The sequence below is a fragment of the Nymphaea colorata genome, chromosome 11 (genome assembly GCF_008831285.2).
Source record: "Nymphaea colorata isolate Beijing-Zhang1983 chromosome 11, ASM883128v2, whole genome shotgun sequence".
Lineage (NCBI taxonomy): Eukaryota > Viridiplantae > Streptophyta > Magnoliopsida > Nymphaeales > Nymphaeaceae > Nymphaea > Nymphaea colorata.
In genome coordinates this window covers 19,081,887-19,102,917 of record NC_045148.1, presented here as the reverse complement: position 1 = coordinate 19,102,917, position 21,031 = coordinate 19,081,887, and the positions used below count along the sequence as shown (strand labels likewise).

At 40.1% G+C, this 21,031-nt stretch overlaps 3 protein-coding genes across 4 annotated transcripts; 2 read left to right on the top strand and 1 right to left on the bottom strand.

Moving 5' to 3' along the window:
• Positions 1 to 1,793: 1,793 nt before the first annotated feature.
• LOC116263514 (uncharacterized) lies at positions 1,794 to 5,276 on the top strand. The gene is made up of 2 exons (XM_031643250.1): positions 1,794 to 2,048; positions 4,756 to 5,276. The coding sequence occupies exons 1-2, from the start codon at positions 1,895 to 1,897 to the stop codon at positions 5,037 to 5,039; spliced, it is 438 nt and encodes a 145-aa protein (XP_031499110.1). The 5' UTR covers positions 1,794 to 1,894; the 3' UTR covers positions 5,040 to 5,276.
• A 3,212-nt stretch (positions 5,277 to 8,488) lies between these two features.
• Positions 8,489 to 14,486, top strand: LOC116264944 (probable folate-biopterin transporter 4). Of its 2 annotated transcripts, XM_050080682.1 has the most exons (8): positions 8,489 to 9,180; positions 10,446 to 10,573; positions 10,682 to 10,903; positions 10,993 to 11,663; positions 11,775 to 12,039; positions 12,120 to 12,317; positions 13,469 to 13,606; positions 13,997 to 14,486. In XM_050080682.1, the coding sequence occupies exons 1-8, from the start codon at positions 9,100 to 9,102 to the stop codon at positions 14,256 to 14,258; spliced, it is 1,965 nt and encodes a 654-aa protein (XP_049936639.1). In that variant the 5' UTR covers positions 8,489 to 9,099; the 3' UTR covers positions 14,259 to 14,486. The 2 variants fall into 2 exon arrangements, with proteins under 2 accessions (XP_049936639.1, XP_031501273.1); XM_031645413.2 differs by having other exon boundaries at positions 10,993 to 12,039; positions 13,997 to 14,483.
• Positions 14,487 to 15,078: 592 nt separating this feature from the next.
• Positions 15,079 to 18,315, bottom strand: LOC116264002 (DEAD-box ATP-dependent RNA helicase 35). The gene is made up of 2 exons (XM_031643874.1): positions 17,139 to 18,315; positions 15,079 to 16,503 (listed from the first exon to the last, which is right to left on the bottom strand). The coding sequence occupies exons 1-2, from the start codon at positions 18,179 to 18,181 to the stop codon at positions 15,639 to 15,641; spliced, it is 1,908 nt and encodes a 635-aa protein (XP_031499734.1). The 5' UTR covers positions 18,182 to 18,315; the 3' UTR covers positions 15,079 to 15,638.
• Positions 18,316 to 21,031: the final 2,716 nt, after the last annotated feature.

Genomic DNA, 21,031 nt, shown 5'->3' with positions numbered 1-21,031 from the left:
AATCGTATACCTTTTTTAGGTTGCGTAAGTAGTTACTAACTATAATGGCTTGGCTTTCTGTTTTTTCTTTCTAAATTGTTTCTAGGTAGGTTTGAGTTTGCGGTGGTGTAAATGGACTGGGTCACACAAAGCTGACCAAGTAAATGTACAGATTTGGAAGAAAACTATAAAAATCAACCGCATATATGCATTCGAATTACAAGGAAAAGACATGATATTAGGACGACCATTTTTAAATAGATATTTACTTATCAATATAACAGAAAAATATTTGATATTAACAACTCCCTGTGAAGAAAAAATAAATGCTTTGATAGTCAAGAACAATGAAAGAAAACAAACCGACTGGATAAAAGGAGATAGTAAAATTACTCAAAAACTAACAAGAATGAAAGTCAATACTATCACAATAAATATATATGAAATAAATGAAACAGAATACATAGAACAAAAGTTACAGAAATTATATTCAGACAATCCACTGGAATATTGGAAAAAACCAACTATGCTACTTCCTTCAGGAAAGAGCCAATGACTCCTAGAAGTATTTTACTACTGTCTAGACTGTAGATTAAGTTTTAAGGCCCATGTTGTGGTAATGCACAAAGAAATGAAACAAGGTTTAACGAGCATAACTTTTGATTGCTACCATGGTCCAGTCCTAACTTGTTTCCTTTAGAACACATAAGAACATTTTAGAATGTGTTCTTCAACAAGAACTCATCCTCGTTGTATACACAGCACATTCCCATCAAACATTTTCTCAGCATTTTGTATCGCTTTTCTTTTTTCGCTTTTTCCTATTAAAATCGACACGCCGTACACAATATTCTTCGTTTGGTTTCAGTTTATCAAACACTCATTCGAAATTCTTACTTGAAAATTCACCCTTTTTACTATGACACGATACCAATCTTGCTCAATTTGTTATAAGAGTTATATATTTTTTCACTACCACCAGTTTAATTACAAGAAATGTTATAAATAAAGTATCAGCACTGTATCAGTATGTATTGGCTAATATCCTTTTTTATTTTCATTAATTTCAAATAATTTTAAATGCTTTAAATTAATTTTAAAAAATGAAAACACGTGTTGACCTCAACAAATGTACTTGATGAGTAGAAGCACAGATAATATTGATTTAACTTATAATCATCAAGTTGAAAAAGGTCTTGAATACACATAAGCACACCTCTTGCACAAGCAGGTAGGGGATTATCAATCCAAACTTGCCCTGGAACCAGGGGCACATGGAGGGGGGCGGGGCGCCTAAGCCATGGCCCCATCCCAACCAAATTAAAAAAAAAAAATCTAGTATAAAAATTGAAAAAAAAAATTGGTGTCAATGTATTTTTTGAATATAAGTTTAGTTTGGTTCTACTCAAATCCAATCCACAAAACGTAGTTCCCATTTGACTCATCTTTGCGGAAAATCCTAGATCCGCCCCTGCCTAGAACAAAGAGGCGAGATTGAAAATTATCCATCTTTGTATTTTCCTTTCAAATTAAGAATACTCGTTAAACACATTATTTTTTTCATATTTTAACTAACTTTTTAAATGAAAAAAAGATGGTAAAGTGAAGCGCCCGTTTATCAGCCAAAGGTAATCCGTATCTATATGAAGAAATTAATTCATGGTTCTCGTATGAAAACTTCAAACTTTTTTTTTTTTTTGGAAGGTGCCCCGAAGGAGGAAATTCAATAATATGAGGCCGGTTCTGAGATTATGTGAGAATAAGTGAACCCCAGTATTAAAGATTACCTAAATCCGATGACCGTGCTGCCAGGAAACTCGAGTGTCGGCGCGGGGACTCCTGTGCGCGTGCTTTTTCTGAGTGTAAAAAGACAGGGTGAAAAACGGTGGGCAGAAGAAGAGAGAGGGAGAGAGAGATGAAGATGGAGACGAAGGGAATCATGGTGGGTCTCCTCTTGCTTCTTGTTTTTGTGGGTTACGGATTGGCATGGACTGGAGAAATCAATGGCAGAGTCATGTGTGATGTGTGCTCCGATTCAGCTGTTGGACCGGAAGATCACGCCTTGGAGGGTAATTGAAGCTCAACCTCCTTTTTTCCTTTCTTTTTCCTGTTAGTTATTTTTGTCCTCTGCATGTTTCTTTAAGGAATTCTCTATAGTGTAGGGGATTTGCTTTAGGTGTTCTTGAGGATGTCTTCTTCTTGGTCTGCAAATGTTTGTTTTAGCCCTTCAATGAGCAGAGTGGCAATTGAGAATTATTGTGACTTTTGTTTCGGATTGAGATTTTGGGGTTTCTGCTGGCTGATCATATCCTAAAATTTGTGAAAATTTGTTGGTTTATTTAGTTTGTTTTTGCTGCATCTTGATTTGCTGGTTAATGAGGATATATGCCCATGTCCTTGTGGAACGCTCTTCATATGTAGATTCCACTTCTCCATTCGCTTATCTTATGCTTCTGATATCTCTTTAAAATTTTTTCTGCTTATCATCTATTGGGTGGATATCTTCCTGTGTGCATCCTTGCATTTGCGTGCCATTTGTGGACTCCTAACCTTCTTCGTGTCCTGGATAGCTTATTACAGTGGCGGATAAGAGTACAATTTGGCTAACCATTTTTATCTCACTGGGGAAACTGGTGGGCGCATGCCTAGCTTAGTGTTGTTTCATATTAGAGTTGACTTCTTTTTTCTTTTTCTTTTTTTTCTTTTGGGTGTGCTTATACTTTTGGTTCTCCTCTGTTTCTTTTCATCTCAAGTATTCTTAAACTCTCACTTGACTTCAGGAATTGACTATGTTTCTAATGTATATTGCTAACCAATAGGAGAACATCATAATAATCCTTTAAATGGTGCACTATTTGTTTGAAATGAACAAGGGTTGCTCATGGTTTCATATCGTTTGATGTACTGTTACCCCTGTTAATTTGTCTTTTTGATATCTAGACTCACAGATTATCTTGGTCATATGCCTGGAAGTTGAAACCACTAAAGGCATGTCATCCTTAATGGAGAACAGGTTTTATTCCGTTGATCTTTGAGGTCATGTATTTTTCGGCTTCAATCTTTTGAAAGTCAGGTTGAGGTCTAAGAAAGGCTGTCTCTAGATAATCGGGATTATCAAAGTTGGTTTTGCTGAAATAGAATACAGATAGGCCAAACTTTTGCACTGAAAATTTGGTCCAAGTAGGCACTATCTGAATGAGCTGCTGAAGCATGTCCAGTTACGGAGTATGATTTCAGGCAAGGTTAGATGAGCACATCTTTCAGATATTCCAGCATCATAGCCATAGTTTTCAAATGGTCATATGGACCGTTGAGTCCCCAATTATTGGATGCTGAGTCATGTATTTCTGAATACAATTGGTTTCCACAAAAAAGTTGGAAGTTAAGGGTCAGTTAATCCGTGTGTATGTCTCTGTGTGTTTGTGTATGTTTTAGCAAGTTCAACAGAGCTTGAGTTATGGAGTAGCTCCAATAGGTTTTGCACATGGGATGTGGTTTTTTTCCTGAGGACAGTAGTGTAAATCATATGATGGAAGAAATTTTTTTTTTTTTTTAATCATGAAGCACTATCGAAGGTGAGGCTTATAAATGGTCAAATTTGCAATATCAATGCAGTCAAAAGCTGCTTAAGAAAAACAAGGGCTTTCACATGATGGTTGGAAAAAAGCAGCACAATTGCATGTGAAGAGAAAAAAAAAAGCCAACAGCTTTGAAACCATGCTTAAGATAAGCAAACAAAATGCTTGAAACCAAAAAAAAAAAAAAGTCAGAAGAAAGGGTTTATCGGTTGAGAAGAAAACCCTTTGTTTTTAATAAATTAGAGAAAATAGGACAAAAGTTTGAAGAGAAAAACATTGCTTACCTCTCTGCCAGTCATCCTCCATCACTGGATGATGCCCCTGATTGTCAAAGATGGAGTTGCAGTGAAAGGTGGCAGGAGGAGGAAGAAGATGCCTTCGGACTTTAGGCTTAAGAACGAGAGGGAAGAAGGTACCTTTTCACTTAAGCTTTTGGGTTGGATGGGAACTGATCCATATGCGATCCGAGCCATACCAGACGATTGAAAGTACCAATGTCTGAAAATGGGTGTAGTAACAGAGTTGCAGCGACCATTTTTACCTATCTAGTAGCATAAAATGTCACAACAAAGATGTTTTTCTTTTCTACTAGATGTTTGTGAGCCTTTTATTCCATCAAAAAGGGAAAAGTAGCATTTTAGCATTTAATCTTATTGTTTCTCTATGTTTTAGTTTGTGGTCAAGCTCCATCGGTATTAGTTGCACCCAGTGTCATTTGGTTTCGTCCTGAAGTGGATCATAAAAAGGTCGAAAATTGGGGCAGGATTATGATACTTAGCCTATTTTCTCACAGTTATTTTGGATTATCCACCATGGAGGACAATGATATTTCTTGTATTCTCAAAAAATTGCGAAGCATGAATGATGATGTTCTTGCTCTTTGTATGGGTTATACTTCCAGTCCTCAACACAAGAAGACTTTGGGTTTACAGGGTTCATTTTTTGGTGTTTCATGGGAATGGTAGTATTGGCAGTATATGGAGCGTGTGCCAGTTGAGACTTGCCTTCGTGCCTACTGCAGTTATTCTATCAGATACATAGGGTACACATCGGATTGGTCCAGTAGTTTGCTTTCGTATCAACCCCGTTACTGACTCTAAAAAGTTTTTACACCTATGCCCCTGATAATTGTTTACCTTAATGATAATTGTATACCTTGTTTCTGCATGTTTGACATGGACCAAACCTGTTCATGTAGGTGCTGAGGTAGCTGTTCTATGTATAACAAAATCTGGGGAGGTCCTAAACTACCAGGCCTTCACAGACGCAAGGGGCATATTCACAGTGGCCGAAACGATGTCAGAGACCAATCGCTGGGAATCGTGTTTGGCAAGGCCCATCAGCAGCTTCCATGAACACTGTAATCGAGTGGGGATGTCCAAAGGAGGAAGGAGATTCAAATACAATCTGCCTTCTGGTTATTCTCATACAGTCAGGCCCTTTCTTTACCAGCCTGCAATTGCCCCTCTCTACTGTTCTTAAATTGCATACCAATGAAAATAGACACCATAACTAGATGCTTCATTAGCATATTGCACTATCAAAGGACCTGAAAAGTTAGTTACCGTGTCAAAATGTAATTAGTACAAAAAAGGGATTAACGTTATTATTGATGGTGTGATCCTTCTATATAACATGCAGTAAGATCAATGTTCTAGAAGGCAACGTTGTATTCATACATTTCAATTGCATAATTTTCTTTGTCCGTTTTCTTTTTTATGTTTTATAGACGTATAAGGAATGGTAGGACTACCTGACAGCTATCTATACTGATGATGGTTGAAACGAAAACCAGGTTTGATGCTAACTGTTTTAATTTGCGAATGCATCAAGATGTTTTTGGCGTTCGACTGTCTAAATACTTATTGTATATGTGCCGCATACAGTAGACACCTCTCTCTATATCTCTCTCTTTTTTTCTCTTTCTCTCTCCCTCTCTCTCACACATGCACATTATTGATGGGGATTAACCCTTCATTATTGATGAATATGTACCAAAGCTATATATAGCTAAAGAAGAATGTACAGGCACAGGGAGATATGTACAAAGGAACGCATGTACATTCAATCACTTTGTCACACTACAAGAAGTTAAAATATCTCAATCTCGAGGCGTACTGTCTTTTCAGTTGATCACTATCCCCTAATCCGGCAAAGGTTGGCAACCGACTGCAACTGCCACAAAGTCATTGGAGAACCTAAAATTAATCGCTTGGGAGGGTGCAGAGGCTTTCTTCCTTGGCCACAATCTTCAACCAAGGGCTTTATCTGCCACTGGGTGTACACATTCGTCATCCACCTTTAGCAAAGCCATAATCAACCACTTCACCACCTGCTCCAACGGGGTTGGCTTAGTGGAGACAGAGCAATTAAATCAGTTTCTTTACATGTTGGTCTCACATAATTTAGTTTATCGCATATTGGTGAACGACTTAAAATTGGATCACAGTGTGTGCCAGTGTTTTGCTCCCCCATTAATTGTGAATCAACAACCAATGCTCACCGATGGCAATTTGATCTTGACATATGATCCCAGTCTCCATTCAAGTTGTGGATCAACTTCTACTCACGTTTGGACCAATTGAACGTCTTTATATTTGCCCCAAATAGGCGTATGCAATTGAGCGCTCTTTAAGAGATTGGCTTCATGATAGATCCTGCTGCAAGAGACCCATTGCTGCCAAATGACTACATAAAGGTCGTTTTCCAACGCTGTTAAAAGATAAATTGTTTATGCATCTACAACAAGAATTCTCGAGTGAAAGATGTGCAAGGTTATCCGACCTTATTGAACTTATTAACAACGTGCCTGCGAGCAGATGTAGCAAAGAAGCATTTAAAGAAAACATGACCGGCGATCCAAAAGTTCATTCCAGGACTGTTGGAAGAATCTTGATGTTGGTCATCTGGGGGTAAGACTGCACATTGGATTTCTTCAGGAAAAACGCTATGAGCAAGTGGGAGTTTCCTTTATCAGTAAAACTCAATCCGACTTTATCAATATCACCAACTTCACCAATTTTATTTTTTAAGATAAGAACTATATCCAAAAAACTCAGTTGGCACTTGCGAATCATGCACATTTCTCAAAACTCTCTCCAGGTCCCTTTCCGAGGAAATCCTAATGATAATTCATGGAACCACCGCATAATTGTGGACTTCAAAACCAACATGGACTCTCACAATTCTCAAAGCAGACCTGAAACCTAGGAGAGTGAGGGGAAGGGTGGAGGTTTTGGCCCTCTTATTGGGTGGTAGGATGAAATACCTGCTCACCAACAGAAAAAACATTAATTTTGCATTTGTTGCAATGAAACTTATGACAGCAGTCAATGGACAACTCTTCAAAAAATCTTGGAATGAAAATGCAAGGTCCGTGTAGTTAAAAACTTTAAAGAGTGTTTCCATGACACCATTGAAAAGTGTTGTTTTGTGAAAACCAGACCAATTTTTGCAGTTTGATTTGTGTGTTGGGATGACAAGACTAAAAGAAGCTTTCTGAAAAAGATTACGGGAGACTACATTCTTCATAGTCACACCCTTTTGAAAACGACTTTTTTCGTGAAGAACGTGTTTTTCACAAATCCAGTTTTGACTGTCACCCAAACACACACCAAAATGGTATTTAAGGGCTTTACCTACATGCTCTCTTTCTCAAACAGAATCCAGCGTAGGTGCTCCACCTTGTGAATCGTTGCGTGCTATGTTACAAGCAGGAAGAGTCTCAAGACCATCTTCTCTTCTCGTGCAAGTTTTCTGAGTTTGTGTGAAATCATGTGCTCTTCAAGTTTCACTTCAAGTGGAGGATGTTTGGCCCGACACATCTAGCTCTCAGAAGGTGGTATGTGCACAACTTCAAGGTTGGGTGGCTTACACGCTGTTGGCGGATTTGCATCCATACCATTATATGGAGATTATGGTGTGTTAGAAATGAAAGAATGCATGAGGTGTTCAGACCTGTTAAGCAAGTAGCTGATGATATTTGGAAGTGCTGTGTGAAAGGATTTATTGCTGCCCTTCATAGATCGGGGAAGGATAAGGTCAGTCTTGGGGGATGGCTCAGTCAGGAGTCTGGTTTGCATATCCAGCACAGTTGATTGAAGGATTTGGCTTTGATCTAGAATTTTGGCTTCTGTTCCCCGCATGCCGGCCTCTCTTTGCCTTTGCCTTGTTTCTCTGTACAAGGTTATTTTTTGTATCTAGTTCCTTTGCGTTGTACATATACTTCTTGCCAGAGGTTGGAGGCCTCCTGCCAGGGGCGGAGCCACAACTATTTCGTTGCAGATGTAACGTAGGACTAAACTGCAATGACCAGTTATGTTAAGTCCCTTGGAACAACCCATTTACTCATATTTCATGTGCCCACATATAAAAAGTATTCATAACCCGATTCGAGTCTGATTTCACAGGAAAGAACAGTTCACCTTAACTTGGCCCGTGCTTGCCCTATGATTCAATAGGATCGAGTTTGACCACACGACTGCAGCCCAACTGAGGCTAGCTATCCGGTCAGTCTTGAATTCTGAACGTAATAACTTATAACAGTTTAGATCAGACAAAGTTCTTATAATATTTTAATGTTTCATAATCTTGTCTGTAATGAGTAAAAGCTCCTGTATTAAATATATGGTTCTTAGTTTTTAACGGTAGTCGACGTTACCAAAAACAGAACCCAGCTTTCCAAAACTTAAAATAAGGTGTGTTATGACAATATAAACACCAACCATGTATACATCTCTCTCTCTTCCTCATTTTAATGACATTAATAACATGTCTTGGAAAACCGATTGCACTTTAATGTTAGCTTCTCTCTCACTCTCTCTATAGTTCGATATGAATGCCCTGTCCTTCTTACAAGTCTAACCTGATCCAGATCCAGATCCAACCTGTGCGCCCTACCCACCTCGCCTTCATGATGGAGATGGGCATCTGTTAACACCAATCCGCTGCGAGCTCAATTTTCCGACACCGAGAACAGCAATTCAGCCATGAATGGCCTTCTTTCCATCAGATTTGGAATCTTGAAAACGCCCAAGAACAATAAGTTCTGGACAATAGCCGTTGGTCAATTGTGTGTGAGTAGTTCTGTTGGCTTTTTACAATCACAGACGACAGTGTTTTATCGAGTAGGCTGACTTCCTCGAAGACTGGATCCCTGTCCTGCAAGTCCATCATTTCTGAACAGCCAAAACAGACCAATCTTGCAATCTTTCTGAACTTGTACCATAACAGAATCGTTGTACTCTTTTTGCCCCTATGTCGTTTCTGCTCTTGAGAAATGGTAGTAGAGAGGACTATGGAAAAGTCAGCGATGTTGCGACTCCCTGGCCTTGGTCTTGACGTTTCGATGCCACTCTGCCCAAATGCTCATAGTCATGCGGAAGTTATATAAAGGGAAAGCGTGCGGTCTTTGCGTCCTCGTAAGTATGGGTGATTCATTGTAGGAAACAATTATCTTCCCCTGATCGCATCAAGGGGGCCGTTCCCCTTCTTGGTTCGATTCCTTCGTGTCTAAGAAAGTGGCAGTCTTTGGTGGGAAGCCATGGTTTCATGGCTCAGACAGATGCGCACCAACTTCGGGTTTCCGTTTCTATGGCTCATCGTCTTCATCTACTTCATCCAGGTGGACTTTTCTCTTTCTTGGTTCAACGAGGCTCTCGTCTAAATCACTTTCCTTTATTGAAAATGTATGCAATTATCGGTGCTACCAAAACGTTTGTTTTGCCGGTGCCTGGTGGGGAAGCAATTGATCTTATGATTTTTCTTTGTCAGTTCTGGAAGTTAAAATTTTAAGGCTGCTATTTGCTCTTTATTTTCTGTCTTTTCTTCCGAGCTCTCATAGTTTCGTATTTTCCCTTTTCCTATGCACTTTGTACTTCTTACTTGCTGCAGTCTGTTTTCTTGATGTAGACCGTCAAAACCATTTGGAATGTTTGTCGCCAATGAATATAAGCTCAAGAAACAATTAAACTCCTGTTAGTTATATTCTCATGCAATTTAATGGGTTTCTTGTAATATCTTTGCAAGGAGCCGCTAAAAACTTTGGCCTATGGTTATGCTGAAAAACTGGAGACATGGAGGACTAATGTTTCTACTGTTAGGAATGTAATGTTCGTTTTCAGTAAGCAGATAAAGTAATGTTAACAGTAGCATTTCAACGGTGACTTTTGGAGAGGGAAACTTCATCTCTCAACCATGTTATGACTTTTAAGACAGTCTAACATAGTGAATTTATTTGGTGAAACCTGACGATTCAGAAAACATGCCAAAATGTTAACAGGAGCATTTCAACAGTAATTGTAACTGTGGCTGTTGCTTGATAAGACAAAAAGATGTTTACGACATTTTAGTTAATGAAAGAGGGACGTTGGTATGTTATGTTGGAGTATACGCAGTTAAAGGAGGTCTGTTTTCGTTACTCTTTTTCTCTTTAGCAAATAGTACTTTTAGGGCATGATCTCAGATCAGTGCTGCGTGAAATCACTGTTTAAAGTTTAAACAAACAGTGGATTTATCAGCAAGCAGCAGAGTGGATCTGAGATCCACTATGCTTCTTTGAAAACTCAGACAACTAAATGATCACTGCAGATGTCGGATCTGTGTAAACAAACATGACCTTTCTGTTGTCTGTCTAGCACTCTGTATGTGCGTGTGCGTGTGTGTGTGTGAGGTGAGTTAGAGTCTTAGGGAGAGAGAGAGAGGGGAGGGGGGGGTTGGGGGGGAGACTCCATATTGTCATTTCATTCCATTGAGATCAACTCTTAGAGGATGTTGAATGGATGAGGTTAAAAACAATCATCCATGGATATATCATGCACTTTAGGTGGCTTCTTTTGACACTATAACATCTGCAACTACTTAGTCAAACATTTAACTGTTTGCTTTCAGGGCTTTAGATCTTTTGTCTGGATGGCAGTTTCTTTCCAGCTGAAAGACATGCTTAAGTTGTCACCTTCCACCTCACAATTTCTTGTCTCAATTGCACAATCACCATGGAGCATAAAACCATTATATGGGTAGGTTCTGCTTGCTGCCTATCAGACTCAACTACTTCATATTCCTTGCTGATAGTGATAGGTGGCTTTTCAATGCATTAACTGGGTCTTCCTTCTGTCAATGTGCAGAATCTTGTCAGATTGCATCCCTATCCATGGAAGGAAACGACTTCCTTACTTAAACTTGGCAACTCTTCTATCTCTTGTTCCATGGCTTATTCTTGGTCTTTCAGAATCATTGAGGAGTTCATCTATATCCCTCACCATATTCTTAACAATACAAAACATAGGCTCTGCTATGGCTGATGTTGTAGTAGATGCAATGATTGCTGAGGCAGTGAGATTCGAGCGGTATGTATGCTAGCTGTTTTATACTGGTCCTAATCCTCTATCAAATGAAGTTCCTTTAAGCTGATAAATGATCTTTTTGTTTTTGTCAGGGCTGCTTATGCTGGGGATCTTCAATTAATATCCTGGTCAACAATGGCATTGGGTGGAATAAGTGGGAGTTTGTTGGGCGGATATTCGTTAACTAACATGAAAATTCACAGAAATTATATAATATTCTCTGCATTAAATTCCATCCAGCTTCTTTCATGTGCTTTTGTTAAGGAGGCTTCGTTTAGCAGCACCACTGTTGGCGAAAATACAGCAGATGCTTCACTTGACTCTTATAATCCTGCAATGACAAAAACGAATTTGTCAATGGAATATGCTCCAGACAAAGAGAGTCCGATGATTGACTATGCCCAAACTAATATCCAGAATGGAAAGTTATCAGGAGTTTCTGAAGAATTAGCTGCTGATCTAGTTCAGAGAGAGAGAGTCTCCAATGTGAATGCTCCTGTGGTGGAAACTGATGATTTTGGCACTATGAGAAGAAGAAAGAAAACCAAAGAAGTTGGGGAATTGAGGAACATCTCTATGCCATCTGAGATTGTGAAGTGCCATAAGAAGAAGCCTCTAGTAATGAAATGGCTTTTGTCCTTGCTTACAGGTAGTGTCTATAATTTGTCTCGGGCAGTTAGGAACATCCCTATGCCATCTGAGATTGTGAAGTGCAATCAGAAGAAGCCTCTAGCAATGAAATGGCTGTTGTCCTTGCGTACAGGTGTCTATGGTTTGTTTCACGCAGTTAGGAACATCTATATGTCATCTGAGATTGCGAAGTGCCATCAGAAGAACCCTCTAGAAATGAAATGGCTGTTGTCCTTGCTTACAGGTGTCTATGGTCTGTGTCAGGCAGTTAAGAACATCTATATGTCATCTGAGATTGCAAAATGCCATCAGAAGAAGCCTCTAGCATTGAAACGGCTGTTGTCCTTGCGTACAGGTGTCTATGGTTTGTCCCAGGCAGTTAGGAACATCTGTATGCCATCTGAGATTGTGAAGCGCCATAAGAAGCCTCTAGCAATGAAATGGCTGTTGTCCTTGCGTCGGGGTGTCTGTAGTTTGTCCGAGGCATTTAGGCAACCAATAATCTTAAGGTAACAACACAGTCAAGAATTTGTTTTTCTGGAAGATCTTTCTTTTGCTGACTGCTACTAATGATCTTGTGGTTTGCCAGGCCTATGACATGGTTCTTCATTGCACATGTTACTGTTCCAAACATTTCAATTTCTATGTTCTATTACCAGACAGAATTCTTGCATATGGATTCATCATTTGTGGGGACAGCACGTGTTGTTGGATGGTGTGGCCTAATGCTTGGATCAATCATCTATAGTCGTTTTCTGAAGCATATTAAACTAAGGAGGATTCTTATGTAAGCATTATAGCAACTCTCTTATTTTATCCAAAATTATTGAAATTCTTGAATTGACCCAGTAGATGATAAGACAATTTTTGCTAATGGTATCAACATTAAACACATTTCATTTACGTCACCTAGATGTTGCACCAATAATGGAGGAAAAGAAAGTGGGTGGTAAAACCTATGAATCAAACTGCAAACTAAAAAATGTATACAACGAACATGACAGAAGTTACAAAAACATTATTTTTCATGGAGAAAAAATTCCATTTTGATCATTAATTTAGTGGCTACGAGTGTGTTCAAAATTTGATAGCACTAAGGATCTCCAGAAAAACTGTGATTAATGTACTATAAGACGTGTTCATCAAAAATTGTGTGAATAGCTATGCAAATATTATGAAAAATAATATATTTATATCCACATTTATTTTATCTATTATCCTGGAAGTTTAAAAAGCTATTGTACAACAAAACTTAAGTGCCATGTAGAGCTGCTTGTTGTTTAAGGTGGAAAAGAAATTTTGATGGTGGAACAAGTCCCTATAATGTATTTTACTAGGCAATTTTCATTTTCTGCACACAGAAAGCTTCGAGTACATGTTAAGGAAATTTGTGCTACAATTTTTATAAAAAAAAACATTTTCCTCTTGTAATGTAAGTTGCAAGATAATTTGGTACTTGTTATCTTTCTCTATGCCTGCAACCTAAAAGAAAAAGTGAAACTGATGTTAATATGATTGGTCATGGTTGTACCTTCAGAAAGGCAAGAATGGACGCGTGCAGCATAATGAGTATCATACTGTCCTGCTCAAGTAAAATCAAATGGCCATTATTGTGCTTTGAAGGAATTCTCCCATAGTTTTGTTAGGCTGTAGTTATGAAGTAATCTAAATCCAGTTCATAAATTAGTCTTGATAGAAGCATCTAGCTCGACGAGCAATCTTTAGCTGTATTTGTGGTCCAAGGGTTTTTTATGGGCACAAAGAAGTAAGTTTGGTTATTTTCTTCCTACCAATGCAAGTTTTATGATTTCAGTTTGGTTTAAGTATGATCTTTGCTGTCCCCTGATTAAAGTCTGGTTTGGTTTAAAGTTGCAGGAACGGCCTACCATGTTCATTGTTCTTATATTGCTTTTCACTAGTTTGTTTATGATTTTGCAGGTGGGCTCAAGTTGGACTGGCCTGCCTTATTCTCTTTGATATTGCTTTGGTATCCAGACTAAATGTTCTCGTCGGCGTATCTGACAAGGCGATGGTGCTTGGTGTATCTGCTCTTGCAGATGCTGTCCATCAGCTGAAGTATGATTCTCGTTCACTGATGTTTGATATGTTTTCCGTTGACTGACATCCCTTTGAGTTTGTTCATCGTTTTTTATCATCGTTTTTTACATTTTTAATCCAATGCTCTACACCTTTGAAATGAACGTCCCCCTGACTGATGCTGATATCATCTGAACTACTTTGTTTTTCTTTCTATGTCCGCTCAATGCACTGGTGGATACCGAGTGTAGGCTGCAGAGGATAATGAATTACTGGAAACACAAAAAAATGCTAAAAATGCACAGGCCTTGACTTTTGAGAAAAATAATTGAAGCTTTTTTGCGAGATTTCTGTAAATGCATTGGAAATTATTTTTTTCAGATAATTTCTATTGAACAGCTTTTGTTTGTGCCTTTTGTAATGCTACAGGTTGATGCCATTTCTGATCATTTCCGGCCGCCTATGCCCTCCAGGAATTGAAGGCACACTTTTTGCTATGTTCATGTCCATAAACAACCTTGGCTCTACACTGAGTTCGCTCCTAGGCGCTGGCTTGGCTTCGGCTTTGCACATTCAAACGGAAGTTTTTGACAACCTTCTACTTGCAAATATCGTCAGGCTTATCTGCAGTTTTATCCCCATAACGTTCCTTTTTCTGATACCAGAGGAAGCGACAGGTGTATCGTCATAACCTGTTACCGGTGTATTTTTTGCGGCACTGACCTCTCTTGCCAGGAAACCCTATTCTGGACGACGTCTTACACATGATTATTGATTAAAAGAAAGAAAGATGTATGATGAACGCATAACCAATACAATAATTTATTTAGCAGTATAAGAAAGACATGTGATCGATGCCTGCAAATCATTTCTGGGTTCAATAATCGTGATCAAGGAGCCTTGTGTTCAAATAGAGAGGTCCAACCTGCCGAAGAAGTAAATGTTGTTCCAGTTTGAATGATATGAATGTCGTTACAAGGATGTATACCCAAAGAGGCTGAATCTTCTTCTTTTCCCACGTCGAAGACTGCTTTGAGACTTTGGGTAAAAAAACAAATAACGCCTACCACCATTTCCTATCCAAAGGAGTAGCACTCCACAGGAATCAAACTATTAGGCTTTCACCAGCCCACCAGTTAGGTTACGCCTCTCTAGCAGAATATAATCACAAAAACCCCTCACCCACTTCCAGTAAATTTGTCTAGTATGCGACTCCAACCTTCTTATCAAATAACCCAAACATTAGGCAAGTTTTCCATGGTCCGCCAAAAAATCGGAATGTTTTTCCTCAGATGACCTGAGATGGCTGTCTCCTAAGATAACGATCTGTACATACTATGCTGCCATAAATTTTGCAAAACAGAAGCAAAATTTCATGATAGTCAAATAATAGGTCGCAAAAATGGAATGTCGCGCAAATGAATTCATTATGCATCAGGCTGGAAGTTTCAGGATACAAAAATATTCAGCTTTCATGCCATGCACACACGAAAATGGTTGATGGGGTGCCATTTACAAAATAATCGATTCCTCATATTCCATGACTATCACTTAGCATTGTTTATCATACATCATCAAGGAGACCCTTTTGGGGATTCAGGTTCATCATCACTTCATGATTCATCAGGTTTGGGAAGAACAGAAACGTGAAAGACATCACAGATGCTGAACTACCCATCTAAGAAGACACAAGTAGCCATCAGGACGCGGGTGAAATACCCAGCAACGATTTATCTTGCCTCGCTCAGAACACACAGAGAATGCATGGGCATTTTAAGATCATCACGACTGCAATTGTTGATGTTACTACCACCGAATTGCCATGTTCAAGACAGAACATTTGGAACGTGTCAATAGTCGAGTGCTTCTGATTCATTGCAATATCTTAAAACATTATCCAGTACCAGACTCCTCATAATTGTCACACTACCAGAAGCAGCACATGGGGAACCAGTCTGATCTTTTGTGATGGTCAAGCCATGACCATTCTGTGATCAACGGCAGAGAGCTTTGCCCCGGTCCTACAGGCTGCAGACACCATAAGAGGAAGGCAAACGATGTTGGCTGAAAATCATATTTCCCCACCATAACCCCTAGAGCCAAAATAGTCCCTTCTTGATCCAGCAACTGCCATGCTCTTCTGGTGCTCCAGCTTGGGGCAATCACGGATACGATGACCAAGTCCACCACAATATGCACAACCTTTTACTCCACTTGCATTGACAATGGCATCCACATCCTCCATTGGATCGTTCAGTTCAGCCAGCACTGGAGGAATCCTCTGTTTTGCTTCTTGCAATAGGTGCTTCAAATCAAGGAGCGTGGTCTCACTTTGGTTTTTATTTATAAAAGTCGTTGCTATACCAGTTTTCCCACACCTTCCAGTACGTCCAATCCTATGCACATAGTTCTCAATCTCTGCAGGCATGTCATAGTTGATGACATGCTGAATATCAGGAAAGTCCAGACCTTTTGACGCAACATCAGTTGCCACCAAAACATCCTTCTTTCCAGATTTAAAGGAAGAGATAGCATCTTCTCTCTCTACTTGATCTTTCCCACCATGGATGGCCACAGCTTCAACTCCTTTCAAGAGAAGATATTCGTGAATGTCATCCACATCAGCCTTGTTCTCACAAAATATCAGGACAGGAGGGGGCGTCTTCTGCAGGCACTCAAGGAGGTATACAATCTTCGCTTCCTGCTTGACATACTCGACTTCTTGTATAACATCTAAATTAGCAGCACCAGCTCTTCCTACATTCACAATCACAGGTTTTACAAGAGCACTTCTTGCAAAATTCTGGATCTTTTTGGGCATAGTAGCAGAGAAGAGAAGTGTCTGGCGCTGTGCTTTAAAATGGTCAAAAACTTCCCGAATGTCATCCTCAAAGCCTAAATCCACCAACCTATCTGCCTCATCCAATGTCAAGTACCTGGAAAACATAGATGTTCAGCTTTGGAAACCACAACAACGGCTTAGGTTATAAACTGGAGTTAGCCATCATCTTTGAAACCAAGACTAGGGAAAACAAAATGCCAACGAAACTAACAAGTAGAGAGATGCAACTGTAGTAGCTATCATTAGAGAACTCAACAAGAAGGATCCTTGATTTCGTGGAAAAATGCTAAAGCACACCTGTTAACATTGACGGATGTACAACGACCAATTCAGAAAACTATGCTACTATGGTTGGGCAATACGGCCACTCGTCAATCCAAATTGTGTCAAACTTCACTTAGTGGAAATGCGATGCCAAAAACTCAAGTTTAAACTAACAAATTCCAATTGCTAAAAAAACATCTCTGAAAGAATGGTGCTTAAGAATATTTCCTCATCCATAACAAATTCAAGTGACTCCTACCCTGTACGACGCCATCAACTAGAAGCAGAATTCACAACAATGCAGAAGTATAATACACACACAATAACAACAACAGCAGCAGCAATAGCTACACATGTACATGAAGGCAGAGATATACGAGGAGTAAAACACCAAAAAATTGTGTATTGTTATCGTTCAGATTAGCACCAAAACAACTACATGAACAAGTGAACCAAAGAACCAACCTGCAATTGTCAAGATTCATCTTCTTCTTAGCCAACATATCCTTCAACCTCCCTGGAGTCGCCACTACGATGTGGACCCCTCTCTTAACGACCTCCAACTGAGAGCGCATATCAACCCCTCCAATACACAGCAGCGGCCGCAAATCCGGGTACCCACTCTCCCTGAGCGGGACGAGGAACTCCTCGACGACCTCATACGTCTGCCTTGCCAACTCCCTCGATGGGCATACTATCAATCCAAAAGGTCCTTCTCCTGCCACAATGGGCATCATCACCTCCTCCTGCAATGCCGCCATGATCAGCGGGATGACAAACACCAGAGTCTTTCCCGACCCCGTGAAAGCAATCCCAATCATGTCCCGCCCCGACAGTATCACGGGGAGGCCCTGTACTTGAATCGGCGTCGGCTGCACGATCCCTTTGGCCTTAAGCTTCTTCAGAATCGGGTCCGGAAGACGCATATCCTTGAAGTTCTTCACCGGCGGGGGGATATCTTCACCCTCCACCAGTATGTGCCACTGCTTCCGGATCGCATCCTGCTCCTTCTCCGACATCCGGCGGATAGCAAGAGGCGCCTTCCACCCGGTCTTCATCGGCTCCGTGTACTGAATCCCCTTTGCAATCTCGCGCACTGACATGAGGGTCTTCCGATCGGACAGCTTCTCGATCATCTCCTTCTCCTGCTGGACGAGTTGCTCGGTGGGGCTAATCTCCGGCAACGTCTTCTTGAGCTGGGAGGCTTTGACGAGGAGGCTGGGCTTCGACTCGGCGGGCTTCGATTGGTCGGGGTCGTCGGCAACGGCCTCGGACGCCGACCTGCCGCCCTTGCGGCGGAGGATCATCTGGGCCTCGAGCATCCGGCGCTTCTTGACGGGGACGTATTCAACGTAATTGTCATCATCTTCGTCATCTCCGGCGGCGTCGTTTTCCTTGGAAGAAGGCTTCGCCATGGCAACAGCAAATTTGGAAGGGGAGTCGGTGTCAGGGAGGTCGACGAACGAATCCTCTATAAGACGAGCTTCACGCGCTACTGAGACTTCCATTCTCGACGATCTTCTCTAGCACCACCACCACTTCTCCCGCTCCCTGCGCAGACTTTGTGGGATTAGGGCTTCTCACTCTCTCTCCTCTCTCCCGCTCTCTATCGCGATCGCTTCCCTCTGGTTTGGGAGAAAATATTTTCTCAGCAAGTGACACAGAAATGGCATTATTTGCCGGAAATGAAACAAAATCTCCTGGGATGAAACGGGTCAGGATTCTTAGTTCATGACCCGGACTTGATTCTAGTGGTTGGTGGCGTGCGTTCTACCCACCACGTGGTTCATGAACCTTTGGGGCCAGAATAGACTCGACCGGGCTCGATTACAGTAAAAATATATATATTTTGTAATATAAAATAATATATAAAAATTATTAATGATAATAAAACATTATAAATATAACGTTATCGAACCGCTTATTTATTAAGCTCGGCGGGCCGGGTCACGTTTACTAGAACCCGAGTCGGGCCGCAGGCCGGGTCACGTTTACTAGAACCCGAGTCGGGCCACGGGCCGGGTCATGCCGGATACCAGTACTCGATGGCAGCCCGGCCCGGTGCCTAGGCTTAGGCCAGACTGTTTTGGAGGTTCAATCCATGGTTGGCAAACCCACACCATCGACTCGGCTAGTTGACTCATAAACATAATATAAATTACTACAGTTGAATCGGGCGAGTCTAGTCGAATTGGGTTGAGTCTGGCCAAGTCTTGACTTGTGGCTAGATTTATTGGCCCGAGTTTATTCGGACAATTCTCGAGTCAATCCGACGAGTTTGTCAATCATAGTCTCTGAGTTATTGGTCATGTGTTTGATTAGTCGTCCATAGTTTTGTTGGGCATAACGTAGGTAGTTGGAAGGCTTGTCATCAATTCAATTCTGGTTGGACGTCACTTGTTTTATGAGAGTGGGCATGCATGATATCAAGTTGACTATATGTTATCCTTATAATATCTCTGGGATTTTGACTCTTTTTTAGGTGGTGGGTAGTAATCCTCTCACTCCCCTTCAATTGTTTATTAGACATCGCCATGAAACAATATCAAGGAAAATAAAACAGGCCAGCCTACATATCAAAGTGTGCTTCTAAAAGAAATTTTAAGAGGAGTCTAATCAAAGTTGCAAGAAATTTTAAGAAACACATATATCTCTAAGTTTTTTTTTTCAGATAATTAAACAAATTTCTCAACATTAAAAAATTCATGGCCATAAGGAGGAGGAGCACATACATGTCTTGCAAAAAGACAAATTCAAGAGTCTACTTTTTTGTTAAAAGAAATATATGCAAGTTGAAACATAACAAAAAAATCACTAAGTTCAAGCCAAGTTTACAACATATCTAAGTTTTGTAAACTGGTTGGTAGCCGTTCTAAAAGTGAAAAAGAGAACACGTTTCTTTCATGCATGGATCGCGTCATAAATTTCCCTCCTTCTCATGATTTTGTAAAGAAGTTGCATCATGTGTTCTAAACGACTCGCTTTGCTTTGCTGGTGAGGTCAACCAAGTTTAAATTCATTAAATAGATCCAAAAGGGAACGAAGCTTAAGTTCCTTCACTTAAATTCATTGAAGCAATCAGTGCAACAAGATATATACGGAATTAGTTCATGGATCACTTGAGAAGTCGACTATTACACGTAATGCTCGGTGTTGGGTCGAGTACTCGATGGGTACCCGATACTCAACCAAAATCAAGTTTGGGCTCAACCTCAAAAAAAAAAAAAAAAAAAAATCACCGGCCGGCCCAATAAATTTCCCAAAGAAAATCTTCAATCAAGGGTGAGCGAGTTCCTGGCCAAAAAAGGGCGATTGCATTTTCGTAATTAACTAAAAACAAATGTCCTTGTCAATCTTTTCACTTTTTTTTCATTTTTTTATTTTAAAAAAAAATTGTTTTTTATTAATCAAAGATATTTTGATCATTAACCATACTAAGTCACGATTGGAGTCACTTTCCGACTTTAAATTTCACACCCGCCTTGATATTTATAAGCAATCGTTTAGAATATATCAGGAAATTCAAAAAAATATGAGGCTCGTTTTGTTTGCGTGTAAATGTAATTGCATAGTAAAAGTTTCCCATAAACAAATACAACATAGCACATTTTACATGCGCTTCCTCATCCATGACTTTTTGTAATATATATATATATTCAAACAAGGCCTTACATGGTGGTTTTTGTGATCAAACAAAGAAATTATACAGGGCTTGTCTAAACTTTCCACACAATTCTTGAGAAAATCTTTCTCACTAGAGCCAACTGGATCTTCGATTTGATTGCATCGGGAACAAGCAAAAAGTTTTCACATCAAACTGAGAGAAGCTCTTACATAAGTTGCAGGAAATGATTTTGGCATTTCCTGTTTGTTGTAAACAACTACCAGTCAAAGTATCCGCTGCCATGTGGAGAAAAATCTTCGCTATCTTCAACATTGATATATATGTATGCACATATATAAAACCTTAAGTCGGCGAAAAATAGTAAGAGTTGGGAGATATTGACGTGCACAAACTAAGGATCAACATTTAACAGAAATGGCACCTAACAAGCTGCATGTGGTGCACTTGGTTCCACGTTTGAGGCATTTAAACTGAACCCTTACTGCGCCTACCCAAGTAAGATTCGGTTTTGATGACGTGTAGCGTAACTGGGCATGCATGTTGCCGCATTGTGAGTGTCTCCTATTCGATTTCTGAAGACGCTATGTTTAGGGTCGTCAAAGGCCGAGTGGACCTATCTTGTCATTTCCTCCCCCAAACGACAAGTCTTAGACTACGAGGCAGTTTTACACCTAAGCAAATGAAGAAGTCTCTCGAATAGAGCAGGGTATCAAAACCGGCTCGACTGACCTCG